The 15,822-nt window shown below is 39.3% G+C and overlaps 1 protein-coding gene and 1 pseudogene across 3 annotated transcripts in view; one reads left to right on the top strand and one right to left on the bottom strand.

Moving 5' to 3' along the window:
- Positions 1 to 15,461, bottom strand: part of POLR2B (RNA polymerase II subunit B) — a 46,811-nt gene extending 31,350 nt beyond the window's left edge. Inside the window, exons 1-7 of one of the 2 annotated variants that reach the window (XM_082630896.1) lie at positions 15,347 to 15,461; positions 12,831 to 12,903; positions 9,439 to 9,589; positions 4,841 to 4,953; positions 4,496 to 4,715; positions 3,958 to 4,116; positions 178 to 342 (exon numbers count right to left, since the gene is read on the bottom strand). In XM_082630896.1, coding sequence (XP_082487022.1) covers positions 178 to 342; positions 3,958 to 4,116; positions 4,496 to 4,715; positions 4,841 to 4,953; positions 9,439 to 9,589; positions 12,831 to 12,903; positions 15,347 to 15,365 — 900 coding nt within the window. In that variant the 5' untranslated portion in view covers positions 15,366 to 15,461. Of the gene's footprint in view, positions 1 to 177; positions 343 to 3,957; positions 4,117 to 4,495; positions 4,716 to 4,840; positions 4,954 to 9,438; positions 9,590 to 12,830; positions 12,904 to 15,108; positions 15,213 to 15,346 lie in introns of those variants that run through there. The other variant, XM_082630897.1, reaches the window with a different exon arrangement.
- On the top strand, positions 5,449 to 6,660 carry LOC309797285 (coatomer subunit zeta-1-like; annotated as a pseudogene). The gene has a single exon. The product of its transcript is annotated as a coatomer subunit zeta-1-like (transcript).
- Positions 15,462 to 15,822: the final 361 nt, after the last annotated feature.

The raw sequence follows: 15,822 nt of genomic DNA, 5'->3' as shown, positions 1-15,822 counted from the left end.
AAATAAGAAAGAAGCCAAGGCAGGGCTGAAGGTTTTCACTACACATTAAACAGCATGGGGTTTGCAACAGCTAAACTGATCTTCAGAGCAGCTTTCTACTATGTTTTTGGATTAGCAACAGTCAGTAACTTTAAACCTCTTGAAAAATACTATGAATATATTTTGCTTGCACATTACCATTTCCATCATCTCTGGATCTTCAAAATCATAAATAATATGCTCTAAAATATCTCTGTCAGACACAAAACCTAATGCTCTGAACACAATAATGATGGGAACTTCTTGCTTGATATATGGTAGGGTTGCCACAATGCGCTGACCAATAGCACTCTTTTTTGCACCCTAGAAAAATAAAAAATCATTAGAATATGAGAATACAGACGTTATAGCCATACATAAACATCACAAGAACCATTTTATATACATGTTCATTGTAGGTATTTCAAAAGAGGCATGCCTTTCATATTCTAAGGAACGTCCTATGGCTGCTTTTCAAAAACCACTGCAAGAGGTTTACTTATTTGATGGATAGACTGGTCATCTGAACCTGAGAGAACTTCCATTCTCTACTCTCTGTCTGCCAAGATCCTCTAGAACTGCTCCAGACTGTATTTGGAAATGACCTTTGGCTGCAGGTATGAACACAGACACCCCCCGTCCTTTCCCCCAACCAAAACAATTAAAAATTTTGGAAGAAAGAAATAGATGAGGGGAAAATAAGAGAGAATATAGCTAGACAAATGTGGAAAAAAGCTCAGAATGAAAAATAAGTACTAACTCAGAGTTGGTCTGTGACATATCTCCAAATATGAATAATATTTCAAAATCAACAAACAGCCTCTCTCACATAAGATTCTCTTCCAATTTCTCCCTCTTTAGTTGCAACACAGACAGAAGTGAAAAAAGTTACTACACTGGCATACAAACACCTGATTTCTCAATATTAATCAAATTTCTTTCTTTCAATATCAAACTCTATCTTTTCTTGGCCTCATAACCCTACATTATCATGGTCCATCTAATAAGTTTCTGTTGTCTTCCTCCTCCTACTTCAGGCCTCCTTCCTTAGAAACCTTAACCCATCTAACGGATGTTCAGTAACAACTTTACATAAAGGACAGGCAAATCTTCATCTTGACCTTTTTCCTGTACTCTCAACCCTTCCATCCCAAGTGCCATTTGGCTGTTTCAACTTAGTTTTCAATTATTCCATTAGTTTCATCATAGACCTTTTTCAGAATACACAAAACATTCAAAAAGAATGCCTACACCATGCACCACGTCCCCTCCAAACATTTTGTCTAAAACTGAACTCACTAGGTTCTTTCTAAAAATCAATTCTTGGACGTTCTCTATTTAATCTAGAACCTCAGAAGAGAACGATAGAATTTTTTTCGCGGCTGCCCACGTGCTGCTGATACTTATAATCACAATGTTGGCAGCTCAGGCAGACTAGTCATCTTTTTGGGTGCACACACTTTAGAAGCCTAATAAAATACAGGAAATTCAGTGGCTGAGAATCCTAATTTCACTCCATTGCCAGCAAGCCTCAAGGCCCAAGGCAAGTAATTTGTAAAGTTGGAAAGGTGAGGGAAGGTTTCAGATTGTTTTAAAATAGCTACTGTGGGCACTAATGGGCGTAATGAAGCCCTTCGCAATGATTACACAAAGTCTGGTGGATACAAGGAGTTGTGAGATACCAACTGTCCCATACTTAGCCAGGGTTGACTACAAAGCACCCCGAAAGCACACAGAGTATGGGAATGGGCAGTTGGCTACATCTTTTAGCCACAACGTCCAAGTCAACAGAATCACTATGAACAATTGTCTGTGAATTAAAAAAAATTAAAAAGACTACACAGAGGGAGTTCCCTGGTGGTACAGTGGTTAGGACTCAACACTTTCACTGCCGAGGCCTGGGTTCAATCCCTGGTTGTGGAACTAAGATCCCGCAAGCCAAGTGGCAAGGTCAAAACAAAAAACCTACACAGAAATATACGTGTATACTGAATTTCAACAAAATAAAGACCATACACCTTGACTGTTCACTTCATTCCCTTTAAAATATTATCCTTTTAATTTTATTTCCCATGATTATAAGACAAAGACCTTGTGTTTTTGCTCAGTGATTTTCAACTCTGGCTTCGCATTAGAGTACTCTGGGGAATTAAAAACAACAGCAACATGGACACCCAGGCCCGATTCTTAAATTGATTAAATGAAAATTCTGGAAAGAACCGAAGAATCTTAACTGATTCATCCTCATATCAAACTTATCACTAAATCTAGACGATTTTCTTTTCTTTTGCCCTCCATAATTCAGGCCAATGCTTATCAACAAAGAATGCACATCACAATAACCTGGGGATCTTTTCCAAACATTTGTACTTGGGCCCCATTCTACCCCCATTCACAAGTAAAAACCATTTTAATTCTTTAAAACACCTATTCCACACAGGGTTTTAACTTCAGGTACTTAAACCTCTCTAATGTTCAAGTTCTTCTTCTTTATAAAACTTATTAAAGTGACATTAGACTCTGCAGAACTGTTATAAGAGCACAAAACTGGAAACCTAAACATCCATCACAAGGGAAATGGCTCAATAAATTATGCTATATCTATGCATGGAATATCACAACTTAGAAACAATGATCAACTGCTGATCTAAACCTGTTTTTAAAAGATATCAGCAATGTTCAAACAGTGTGTATAGCATGCTCCCATTTTTTTTTAAATTTTTTAATTTATTTTTGGCTGCATTGGGTCTTCGTTGCTTCAAGTGGGCTTTCTCTAGTTGGGGCGAGCAGGGGCTACTCTTCGTTGCGGTGCACGGGCTTCTCATTGCGGTGGCTTCTCTTGTTGCAGAGCACGGGCTCTAGGCATGCAGGGTTCAGTAATTGCAGCATGCAGGCTCAGTAGTTGCGGCATGTGGGCTCAGTAGTTGTGGCATATGGGCTTAGTTGCTCTGCGGCATGTGGGATCTTCCCAGACCAGGGATCGAACCTGTGTCCCCTGCACTGGCAGGCGTAATCTTAACCACTGTACAACCAGGAAAGCCCCCATTTGCATTTTTTAATTAAGACTATTTCTGGATGGATTCATGAGAAATTATCAAAACCAGCTGCTTCTTAGAGAAGAGATCTGGGGGTCAAAGGAAGACTAATTTTTATAGTGTATGCTTTTTTGTACTTTTTTGAACTATTTAATGTGTACACGACTTATTTTTTAAATTTTTACAAACAAAAATGTACATGAAATTAAATAGTTAATTACAACAAATTTCCAGTATAGTTGCAAAGATTAAATCAAGCAATCTGAGTAACATAATTGGCACATAGCAAACAGTCAAGAAATGCTATTATTAGATTACGTTATTGTAAGTAACATGCCTATGGTAGGTGGCTTCTAAGATGGTGCCTAATGATCCCTGCCTACTAATACTGCCTTGTGTAGTCCCCCCTTGAGTACAGACTAGATGTACTGACCTGTATCTAACAAAAAGAACATGGCAAAAATGATAGGATGCTGCTTCCAAGATTAAGGTATAAAAGATGGTGATTTCCACCTTGCTCATATGCTCTATGGCTCTGCTTAATTACTCTCTCTGACAAGTGAGCTGCCATATTGTCAGGGGCTATATGGAGGGGAGCCGTGCAGCAAGGAACTGGATCTTGCCGACAGTCATGCAAATAAGCCTTATGATGATGACTGCAGCCCAAACACTTTGTTTGCAGCCCTGTGACCAGAGGACCCAGCTAATCCACATCCAGACACTGTGAGATGATAACTGTTGCTACTGGAATGATTTATTACACAGTAATAAGTAAATAATAAAATGCCTACCATACAACACTGATAATATGCTCCAGAAAAGCTTTTTGACTAAACATGCAGCCTGCTAACTTACAAAACTAGACCAAAAGGAATAAACCCAAATAGCATAGAATAGTCCATACCTGTCCTCCTCTTGCCAGCATGCTAACCCAGATAGTACTGGTGGGTCGAGAAGAATTCTCCAGACATGACCTACACTCTCCTGTGTAGGCATATTTAGAATCCTTTTTGGCAAACACATAGACTGTGTTTGTTGCCATTTTCTCTTGAGCAATCAGAACCTATATGGACAATAAAATTACAGCCATAAAACCGACAAGGTCTTTGAATTAGAAAGAACAGTGAAAGCTGCATCTTTATTTAGTCTGTATAGGCTTACTGAAACATCAATTCTTGAACTTTACACACTCCATTTTGCATAAACGCTTCACCAAAACATATAAGCTCAAACAGACCAAATTTCTAGTGTATATTATTGGGTTGACCAACCCAATATTTACAACTAAACAAAGTTTTGGCTTAATATAAATTCGGCTGTCACCTTCTTAAGAATTCAACTGCTACTTCCAGATTATACAAAAGTTTACTTTTTGACTTCAACTTTCATGATTTAAATCTTAATCATCATTTGGTAATTAAAAAAAAATAATGCTACTATACCTTTTCGGATCCATTAATAATGAAGTATCCACCAGGATCCAAGGGGCATTCATTTAACTCACAAAGATCACGATCTGTTAAGCCATTCAATAGGCAGTAAGTTGAACGCAACATGATTGGAATTTTCCCTATAAACGTTTTCTGATGCTGCGTCTGCAGCTGCTCTTCGCCTTCTTTGATGACGGTCTTTGTTATATCAACATAGAGGGGAGCAGAGTACCTTTGCAAGTAAAAGCAGATCACAAGTGAACAGTAAGGGGATTACGAAAACTCTCCACTGGCTAAAAGTCTATTTTCTGAATCTTATTTCAATATCAGCTGCTGGAGAAGAAATATCTTTCTTACGTGAGATTTCTTAATCTGGCCTCATTTGGCATCATCGGTGATGGAGCACCATCTCTTTCCCAATGGGTAGGCTTGGAGAGGTAAATTTGTTCGAACTTCAGCAAGTATCTTGGCTAAAATGAAAACAAAAACAATGGAAAAGGGTAAATAACTTTCTTCCATAAACGATTTAATGATTCCATTTTAATCAACATTAACATTTTGAATAGAAACAGCTCTAGAAAATGCCAAAGTTAATCCACTTTACTAAAATGGTGACTCTCCCAAGGCAACATCCATACTCCACAGATGTCAAGTTTTATACTTCATCACTTTCTTAAGGTGGAAGACAAAAGGAGATTTAATATATCACAAGTAAATAAAGACTAAGCTCTGAGTTCCTATCAAACAACTGAAATGGATTTGCATTAATGATCTGTATAGCTGTTTCATGTGCCCTCTCCTTAGGTCAGGTTTAGATCAGGTTAACAAAGTTATCAGAAAACAAAGAAAAGATAAATTCATACATTAGAAGCGTGTTCTAAACTAATCAACAGAAGACAGAAAAAAAGTAAACCTATCTCTTCAATTAAACGTACAGAAGACATCGGTACCAGCTATGGGGCAAGATGGATGCACTGATTTTGGACCCCTCCTTGTACACCGTCAAAGCCATTCTGACTCTGGACAATGATGGAGATATTTTTTGCCAACTACTGTGACGACAGCTACCCCGGTGTCAAGGAGCAAAAGGCCTTTGAGAAGAACACTTTCAACAAAACCTGTCAGACTGACACTGAAACTGCCCTCTTGGGAGGCCTGACAGTGGTATGCAAAAGCAGTATCGATCTCTATTTCTATATGATTGGCAGCTCATACGAAAATGAGATGATGCTCATGGCTATTCTGAACTGCCTCTTCTTCGACTCACTGAGCCAGATGCTGAGGAAAAATGTAGAAAAGCGAGCTCTGCTGGAGAACATGGAGGGGTTCTTCTTGGTTGTGGATGAAATCGTAGATTGGGGGAGATCCTAAAGAGCAATCCCCAGCAAGGGGTACAGTGGGTGGCACTAAGGGGAGATGTCCCCCTTACAGAGCAGACCGAGTCTCAGGTGCTGCAGTCAGCCAAAGAACAGATCAAGTGGTCAGGTCACTCCTTCGGTGAAGACCTCACTGTTGCTGGCTCCTTACCCCCTCAAAAAATCCACGTCTGCTGTGACTTCTCATCCAGTCCCCCAACTAATGCTCTCAGGGTCATCTCGGGGATCACAGGGATCCTTAGATCTCCATCCTGTCTGTGGCTGCCTCCCCCACAAACCCGTATACGCTTCCCATTCCTTCGCACTCTTTTTTGCAGTTCTGGGACTAAAGCTCTCAGCAGATTTTTGGACACAGGGCAGTGGAAGAACCCTCTTCCTTTCTCAACTGGATTAAGCTCCCATGCTCTCCTATCCCCCGTATTTTCTCTCCCACTTCTGTGCTCTTTGGCTGCGGCTACACTTCAGATCAAAGCAGGAGAAAGAATGTGCTGAGTGTTTTCCTCCCTTTGTCTTTTACCCTGCCTTCATCCCAACAGCCCATCAAGGGGAGGGAGAGCAAATTCTTTTCTACAGAATGAGTGGGGGTGGGGAGAGGCATATCAAGTCTCAGCCGCAGCCCTACATGCTGGCCTCAATATTTTCTCCCATTCCTTCTTACTGTCCAGGACTCCAGCCTTGGAAGAAAGCTTGGGAACAGCTCATAGGCAGGGGACAGAGTGGAATAAGCAGTGATTTAAATTTTATTGGAGAGGGCCTATAACATTCTATATTTCAGCCACAGCTGCATGTTTTACCCTGATCCTGGCTTATAGTTTCAAAACTGCTGTGGTCTGTGCGTACTCATTGTGGGAGTGTCCATCTTTCTGTGCGATACCTTAACTCTCCACCTTCACTACCTGTGAGATCTCTGCCTGGCTTGTCCTCTCTGTGCTCTGGAGCAAAGCCAGTCCCTGAACTAAAACTCCATTGCAGTCTTGGGAAGAGTTTCTGCTGAGAACTGGAGACAGGGTGGAATTTATGACTTGGGCCTCTGGGATCTCTCAGTCCCCTTCTCCCCACCTCATGCGTTTCATTCTTCTGTCTTGGGTGTGAGATATCTGCTTAACCCTGTCCTCTCTGTGCCTCAGCCTTACATCCAGGCAGTAGGTCTGGTCATCTGGTCACCTCCCCTCCCTAGGTCACTGAGAGAGGTGCCTCTCTTCAGAAAACTTTTGGGATTTGGATTTCCCCAGGAAAGCAGAGGATGGAACACCCACTGTTGGGTCTCATCTCTCCCCTTGACCCAAAACTTCCCACAAAAATGTCTCAAGAAACCTTCCTGAGACTTAGCGTTTTGCCCCACCTGCCAATTCTCCAAAACTGAAGTGGGGTGGATAACTGGGCATCCTTGGGGGGCATTTTTGTGTAAGAGATGTACAGAGTCAGGATGACAGCCACCTTCATATACTGCTCTGTGCAAAGAGGAATTTAAAAACACACAGAAAATCCTAATTACTATTCTACATAAAGGAATGAGAATTTCCAACCCTGGCTGACTTTAGCTCAGTCCATAGTTAAGAAAGAAAGAAAGGAAGAAAGGAGAAAGAAAAGTTTTCAATTAAATATCTATCTGCTACCCAATAAAACAAGATCCATGAGAACTTTCCAGAGCTAAATGGATAGTGGATTTCTCTCTAAATCAAATATCAGAAAAGGAAAAGATGGGACTAAGCAGACCACTGAAGGAAAATTATTAATACCCAAGTTTCCCAAACTGGAGTAGGTAAAGAGCAAAGAGAACTAGTGGTGATAATGAACCAAAAGGAATTCAGACATCCAACTACTCATTTCCACTATTACCCTAATCTAGGACATTATTAACTAAAACTTCAGCTATTCCAAGATTTTAATCTGACTCCAGCCTCTTCCCACTCCAAGTAAACACTATTTCCAAAGTAACCTTTTAAAAATAACGCTTCATGCACATTCTTTGACAATCTTTCCACAATGCCCCATGACATCCAATGACATCCAAAGCATGTGACAATCTGGTTCCATCTTATCTTCCATGAACACCTATCAAAAACAGATCAAACCAAAAACAATATACTGACTACTGTGGTCCCTCTATTCCAGCCATAAGCCAAAAACACAAAGTATTTTTGCTGAAATGATTAAATATCTTTTCCCTACTAAGACAAACACCCTTCACAGTCAGCTTAAGTCCCTCCCATCTTTTCCACTAAGCTCTGATAGCCAAACTTGAGAGATCTCTTTGGTAGTACTTATTCTGGCACTATGAAGCTGCTATGTTATATTGTTATCTCTCTTGTTTTGAAAAGACCATGAAGAGAAAACGCCGTAAGTATAGGAAAGGCATTTTACACCCATTTTTCCAACACAGTGCCAGAAGAGCCAATTATTTTTGTTCTTAACAGTAAAAGTCTGTGCAGCACCTCCAACCAGAATAAGAATAATACATCAGCCCTTACAAGATAAGCTACAAAAAAGAGGGACTGAACTGGCAGGAAATAATAATCTCTCCCTCTGTCTAATTCTACTTCTTCTCTACCTCATTTTTTTTTTAGCTTTCCCTGTCCCTCAAGGCCCATCATGCTGCCTCTCTACTCAAAAACTAAGGACATGGGAGTTCCCCGGTGGCCTAGTGGTTAGGATTCTGGGCTTTCACTGCCGTGGTCCAGGTTCAATCCATGGTCAGGGAACTGAGGTCCCACAAGCCAGGTGGCACGGCCAATAAATAAATAAATAAATGTTTAAAAAAAAAAAAAAACTAGGGACAGTCATTTTTTGGACTACACACGTATTTACAATCACTCATGTAAAACTAGATTCTAAAATGATAGCCTTGCTATGATTTAACAATGCTGAAAACATGCATATGTGTAAAAAAAAAGACTACAATGAACTTAGAAAAATTAAAAGAGCTAATATATTTGGGTGATTTTCCCTTATTATCTCTTATATTGATATAATACTGTATTTCATGCAACAAATAATCAAGGGAAAAAGGTCCTTCACCTATTTTTCTTTTGATTCCTTACTCTGTGAAAGAAAAAAGTGGGATTTTCTGAGGCAACATGACTATTTCTAGCTTGCTTCTCTTTGTAGTTCATCATACCTCTGAGTTTCCTCTTCCTGGCTATTAAACACATACTATCTGAATAAGAATTAGGGTTCTGCATTACTTGCAAAAATGCATCTCTCCATTAGTAAGAATAAATCAGGAGCTGATGGAAACGTTATAAGTACACTAATAAAAACACCTCCTGGGGATTCCCTGGTGGCGCAGTGGTTTAGAGTCCGCCTGCCGATGCAGGGGACATGGGTTTGTGCCCCGGTCTAGGAGGACCCCACCTGCCGTGGAGCGGCTAGGCCCTTGAGCCATGGCCACTGAGGCTGTGCGTCCGGAGCCTGTGCTCTGCAACGGGAGAGGCCACGACAGTGAGAGGCCCACGTACCGCAAAACAACAACAACAAAAAAAAAAACCCCCTTTTTTTTTAACCTTTAAGCCAGGTGAGAGAAGGACCGAAATTTCAAATCAATACCCTTATTTATGTTACTTTATTGAACCATCTTACCGGTTCTTCAACTTCTCCACTAGCATGCTGAGCTTCGGCTTGTAGGTCTATAGGTGGAGCATCTTCCACAATTCTTTGAACAGACATCTGAATAAACTCATCAAAAGAATCCAGCTGTTGTCTGACCAAGCCTTTCTCATCAAAATAGGAACTGGGAAAATATTTGAGTTCATAATCAGTTACAACTAGTGATGTTTTCTAGCATATTTCCCCATTTTCATTATCATCAAATTTGACAAATACTAATCATTAAATACCAACACTCTGCACCCATCACTACATAAAATACTATGAGGTATCCAAAAAAGAGGTGAGATTAGGAACACTTTCTTTGTAGAACTTATTGTCAAGTTTGGGGAAATGAGACATACTTGTGGGTAAAATTATTAAAGCACAACATAAGAAGTATAAGGAAGCCCTAATTTATAAATGTCCTTTATAGATAAATTTCATCCAACCTCTTGAAACATTTCTCAAAATTAATGAAATGCATAGTCAAAGAGAAAAATAAATGACAACATGGACAGACCAAGAGAATATTATGCTAAGTGAAAAAAGTCAGAGAAAAACAAATACCACATGATTTCACTCATATGTGGAATCTTAAAAAAAAAAAAACCCAAACCAAAACCAACCAACAAACAAAAGAAAACAAAAGCTCACAAACACAGAGAACAGATTAGTGGTTACCAGAGAGGAGGGGGTTAGTGTGTGGGTGAAATGGGTGAAAGGGGTCAAATGTATGGTGATGGATGGTAACCAGACTGTGGTGGTGATCCCTCTGTAGTGTATTCAGATGTTGAACTGTAACGCTGTCCACCTAAAACTTATATAACAAAAAAAAGCATGAAAAAAAAGATAAAAATAAGAACTTTAATTTGAATAAGAGGGAAGAAAATGATATCAATGACTAAAATATAGCATGTGTAAGAACTTCTATTTTAGGTTAAAGATTATTCTACTTTGAATATGTTAAAGGTAAGATGAGACTAAGTCATTCAAGTGAAAATACTCAGCAAATGACTGATTAAAAATGGAGCAAGGGTGAAAGATCAAAGCTATTAGTACAGACACAGAAATCAAATACTGAAGCCCTAAAGAAGGACAGAGACTCGAAAAGAGTAGACACACTGCAAGAGGAATCTCTCCCCTCACCACCACACCGGAAGAGCTGCATAGCTGGAATTAGCTCCTTGCCCTCTCTGCCTAGTAACTAACTCCCCCCATCCTCACATCAATTTTCTGAGACAACATTCGTAGCCCAACTAATCATCAGCCTTCCATTTTGGCATCATCAGATCACCTCACACGTCACTGGCCAGCCTACAGATTGGCTGGCTTTGGGTCAAGGTTCCACCCTGATTCAATCAACAATGACCACCAATATTAGAAGCTCTCTATGGCAGAGAACACAGTACACATTCATCCCTGTATACAGCACAGACTCAAGAAGAGTGGAGGCAACTTCCTTCAGTAGAGACTGTGAGCTGACAGGAAAGAAATTTCTCACAACCATTTGGGTTAGCCATTGGTACATAAGCACATGGAAAGCACAATCTGTAAGGTAAACAGCAATGGTTTTTATGGACAATTTACAATGAAAAATCTTTAAAAAACTATGGACAAGTTTCATCCTCCCAGGAAGCTGAACCATAGTTACTCTCCCCAAAATCATTAGGACAGTACTTCATTAGAATGCCATCCCTTAAACACCTAAACTATTTGAATAGTTCTTATTTATCGTATCTACTGCCATGACTATTGTCCAAGAGACATCTTACTGAAGTCACTATATATTAAGTAATATCACATTCACAATGCTTGGGAAAGATCACTTGATATTAAATAGTGAAAAAACAAAGTCATATCACAAATAACTAAAGCACCTATAATCAATTAAAATATAAAAATCAAATGGCATTTTATTCTGTAACAAATGTTAAATGCAAGGACTTGTCAAATAGCATATATAATCCTTGAGCAATTTGTCACATAAGTTGAAAACAATTTTTTTTTTGGCTAAGATCAAAATATTCTTTCTCCCTGGCAATCACAGAATATAGGCATACTCCAAATATCTGGCTATTGTTTCCTAGTAAAATGTCTCTTCGTGATTAATACTCAAAATCATAGAAGATACAAATGTCTCAATACAAAGTGTTTATAGCCCATGTTTAATAGGAAAAATAAATACATACTTACATCCCCAAAACTCATATTTTTAACAAAACAACGTTCAGCAAAAGGTTCAGTTTTATTCCATATACAACTGGTAGAATGTCAGAAGCTTGTGCTCTCTGAAAAGGGAGAGTGTCAACTGAGAGGATGTGCATCTTGGAGATGGTGGGGCTCAAACAGGCATCAAAATGTTACTATATACAAAGCACCTGTCAGTTTGGTAAGTGAGAAGACTTGTAGCATTTTATATCCTAACATAGCAGGATGTTACTTTATTACTTAAAAGTTACTTCTCTTACCTATATGTAAGGCTTGCTGCTGAGTTTTATTACAGTTTAATTACACTTAGAATTGGATGGGAATGTGGGTCGAAATACCACCTGTTATAACTTTATCCATTTAAAACAAGGCGAAAACCAAGAGGAATCAAATTAACAGCACCAGTAATGTAACAAATAGGCGTCATGTGCCTCCTGATACAATGGACTGAGAGCAGAACATCACTGTTACCAAAAGTAATCATCTGAATCTAATGATGAGGAAACAGACAAACCCAAACTGAGGGGCAGTCTAAAAAGTAATTTGCCTATATTCTTCAAAAATGTCAAGGTCAAAAAAAAAAGTGAGGCCATGGGAAGCTGTAGAGAGATGGTGAGTTTGAAAAACAGAAAAAAAAAAAAGAAAAGAGGAAGATTGAGGAACTGTTCTAGATTATAGGAGACAAAAGAATAAGTCATGAAAACAAGATGTAATATATGATCTTATGTTGGATCCAGGATAAGAAAATTTTTATTTTGCTATGAACATTACTGGGACACTGGCAAAATCTGCATAAGGTCTCTAGATTAAATAAGATTACTGTATTAATTTCCTTATTTTAATAAGATTATGATTCTGTAAAAGAATATTCCTAGGTAAACAACTGACTCAAATATTTCAGAAAAAAACATGTAGACAGAGAAAGAATAAGGCAAAGAAAACATAGCATAAGGTTAACATTTAGGGAATCTGGGTGAAGTGTACATGAATTCTTTGTGTAACTTTTCTGTATATCAAAATACTTTAAAAGTTAAATAAATAAATAAAATGACAAACCAGCTCTCATGCAGCATATTCACATAAAACATCTAATTTTAAAACACAGAATAAGCAGGAAATCCCTGTATAGTTTACAGTGCCTTTTAAAACTTATTCAGTTTGGTCTAAAAAGTTACCTAATTACAATCCAGCATGCCTCTTGCCACAAATCTGGTGTGATTTCATCATCATCCTCATCATATTGCATATCTGCAAAAAAAAAAATCATTCTCACTTGCAATAAATACTGCTAGATCACATCTTACTATGATGTGAAGTAGCAAAAACACATTTACTCTTTACTAAATAAAAAACAATCGCTTTACCCCACTTCTTTAAAATTTCAGTCATCACATTACTTGAACTATAATGAAACAATATACACAGGTATATATGTACACATACATAGGTCTACGTCACATAGGTATTCTACCAATACACAAAGAGGCCTCATGAGAAAGGTTCAGTGCAAGTCGTGTGAATCTGTAACTGTTCCATCGTCTCCAAGAAGCCCATATAATTCTCATTAATAACTAACTAGAATGATAACTAGGAGCAAGCTCATAATCCTCTATCAATAGGCTCCTCAGAGACCAGAGATCAGGTTAAGAGGGAGGAGTCAGCAAAGGACTCCAATAGCTGGGCAATACCTTAAGGTGGGCTGCCTATTACAGCAACATTTCACACATGGACAGGGATGACAGGCTGTATTTTCCAAAGATGGCCACAACTATCTTCCATTTCACATGCTCTTTTATAAAGTGATCCTGACACTCCTACCATCAAGATATAGGGGGTCTATGCTTCCTCCCCTTCAATCTGGGTGGGTTTTTGACTCTCCATAACTAAGAGAATACAGCTAAATCAATGCTACATGATTTTAGAAGCTAGGTCAGGAAAAACAATGCAATTCCACCTTCTTTATTGAAACACTTACTTCTGGAGCCCTGAGCTGCCATTAAGAACTCCTACTACTTAGGTGAGAAAATCTAAAGGGAGGGCCCACTTACGAGATGCTGCAATCAGCAATTCTAGTCCTTGAGTTCTCCTAGGCTAGATGCCAGACACATGAGTAAACACTCCAGATCACCCAGCCCCCAGCAATTAACACTCAGCCTTTGTGTCTTCCCAGTTCAACCACTAACAGACATTAGGCAACAGACAAGCCATTCCTACTATGCCTGTCCAAATTCCTGGCTCATTTAATCCATGAACATATTAAATAATTTTTAAGCAGCAAAACTTTGGGGAGTTTGTGCAGCAACAGTAATTTATAAAATGGGGCATTTGAAAAATCAGTGTGCACTGGTGCTAGTATTAGTCTCATCTTCTTATGCAAAAGAATAAATGTGCTGTAGTTTTGTTTTTCTATTCTGACCTATATACATAGTCTGTAAAAGTTAACAACTTTGATTCAAAATTTGATACATATCCAAAATAAATTATTAATAAGTGCTTCTTGAATGCTCTGGAATTACTGACTCCTACACATGGGGGGAGAGGTAAAATAGACAAAGGTATCTAAAATGGCTTGGAGATTACTAGCTTTGATGGCACACTAGATGTTATTATCACAGCCACCCAGGAGAAGTAGGAAGGTTGGAAAAGGAGAGGTAATAATGAAGTCAGTTTTAGTTATACTTGTAGATCATTTATCCTTTTTAACATTTTTATGTTTTCTAGCCTCTGAGAAATGAGACTATTACCTACTCAAAAAATTAAGCTGAAAAAAATTTTTTTGAATTTTTTTCTCAGGAGTTAAGAAAAAGAATACAATGATGCTAATAAATTTCTAGACGCAAGATAAAAATGAGACAGAAGTTTAAACAGTAGAGTTTAAGTTTTTGCTTCTATTTTCTCCATGAAGTAGCTGAGGGAATAAAGAGAAACGTAAGCGGTGGCCAGGAGATTGGGAGCTAGAAGAAAACGAACTTTGAAATAACAGCTTTGGAGAACGGAAGAGGGAGCATTAAAAATATACAATGAAAATACACTATACGTGACTACGAACTCTACATGTAAAAAGAAAAAAAAGACATACTGTCCCTGTTCGTTAAAATACATACCATCTAGAAATGTGTCATCACGCGGAAAGAGGAAATGTAAAGGTCATCTTTTAAGATAATTTACTTAGGCATATGACAGCATGAGGGAACGCCAAACTAAACCAAACCCTGACCCCGCGCCGCGCACACACACACACACGAACTATATTCCTTGTCCCCGGAGTTCTTCCAGAGCCTAACACAATGCCTGGCACAGGCTGACGCTCAAAAATCCAACTATTCATAAATTCATTAACTCTGGCCTAAGGGAAATCAAGAAAGGAGTCCTTTGCTTCAAAGTCGGAACAACGGAACCTGTCGCATGGCTCTGCGCGCTATTTTCAACACGGGAAGGGAGTGTCAGACTCACCCAGGGGCAGACAGAGGAGAGAACAAGAGTCACCCTGACCGAGATGATAAAGGCTACGTTCCCTGCACCCTCCACCTCTCAAAATCCCGGATTCGTTCCCGGCCTCGGGAGTGTGGGGAAACGACTGGGGCCATGGTGCGGCGGACCGAGGAGGAGGCCGCAAATCCTCAATGCGTCCAGCTACCCACGTTTCCCCCCCTTAATGGGTCGCCGCGGAGTGTTCTGAGTGGTCACCTACCCTCGTCGGCGTCATACATATTGGCAAACAGTTCCCAAGCTCCTAACTCTAGAAATCACACACGGAAAGGCGCGCAGCAGCTCCCACGTCCGCAGCGTGAGGCGAAATAATTTCCGTCTCCGGCGTTCCCAGAATACTCTGCGTTCCACACGAAGCTCCGCCCACAAAGACGCCAATTAAGGTCTGCGCCTGCGCGAAGGGTAGGTTGAGCTGTGTTAAGGGTTAGTATTGTGTATGCGCGATTTGTGGGCTGAAGTTTCCCCCGTGCCTGACAGTGAGGACTGTTCCTTACATTTTGAGTCGGATCTAGACAATGAAACTTTGTTTTTCAGTGTTGTTGCACAAATAATGGCACCTAAAAAGAAAAGTCACAAAGATTTAATAATAAAGGGTTTAGTTGTAGCCATGCTTTATTTTTTTTGGTTCCAAAGATTTAAAAACACGAAGCTTTAAAAAATGATTTCTGTGTACATAAA

The sequence above is a fragment of the Mesoplodon mirus genome, assembly GCF_964341445.2.
Source record: "Mesoplodon mirus genome assembly, chromosome: 2".
Taxonomy (NCBI): domain Eukaryota; kingdom Metazoa; phylum Chordata; class Mammalia; order Artiodactyla; family Ziphiidae; genus Mesoplodon; species Mesoplodon mirus.
The sequence above is the reverse complement of the archived record's forward strand: the minus strand, read 5'-3'. Positions and strand labels throughout refer to the sequence as shown.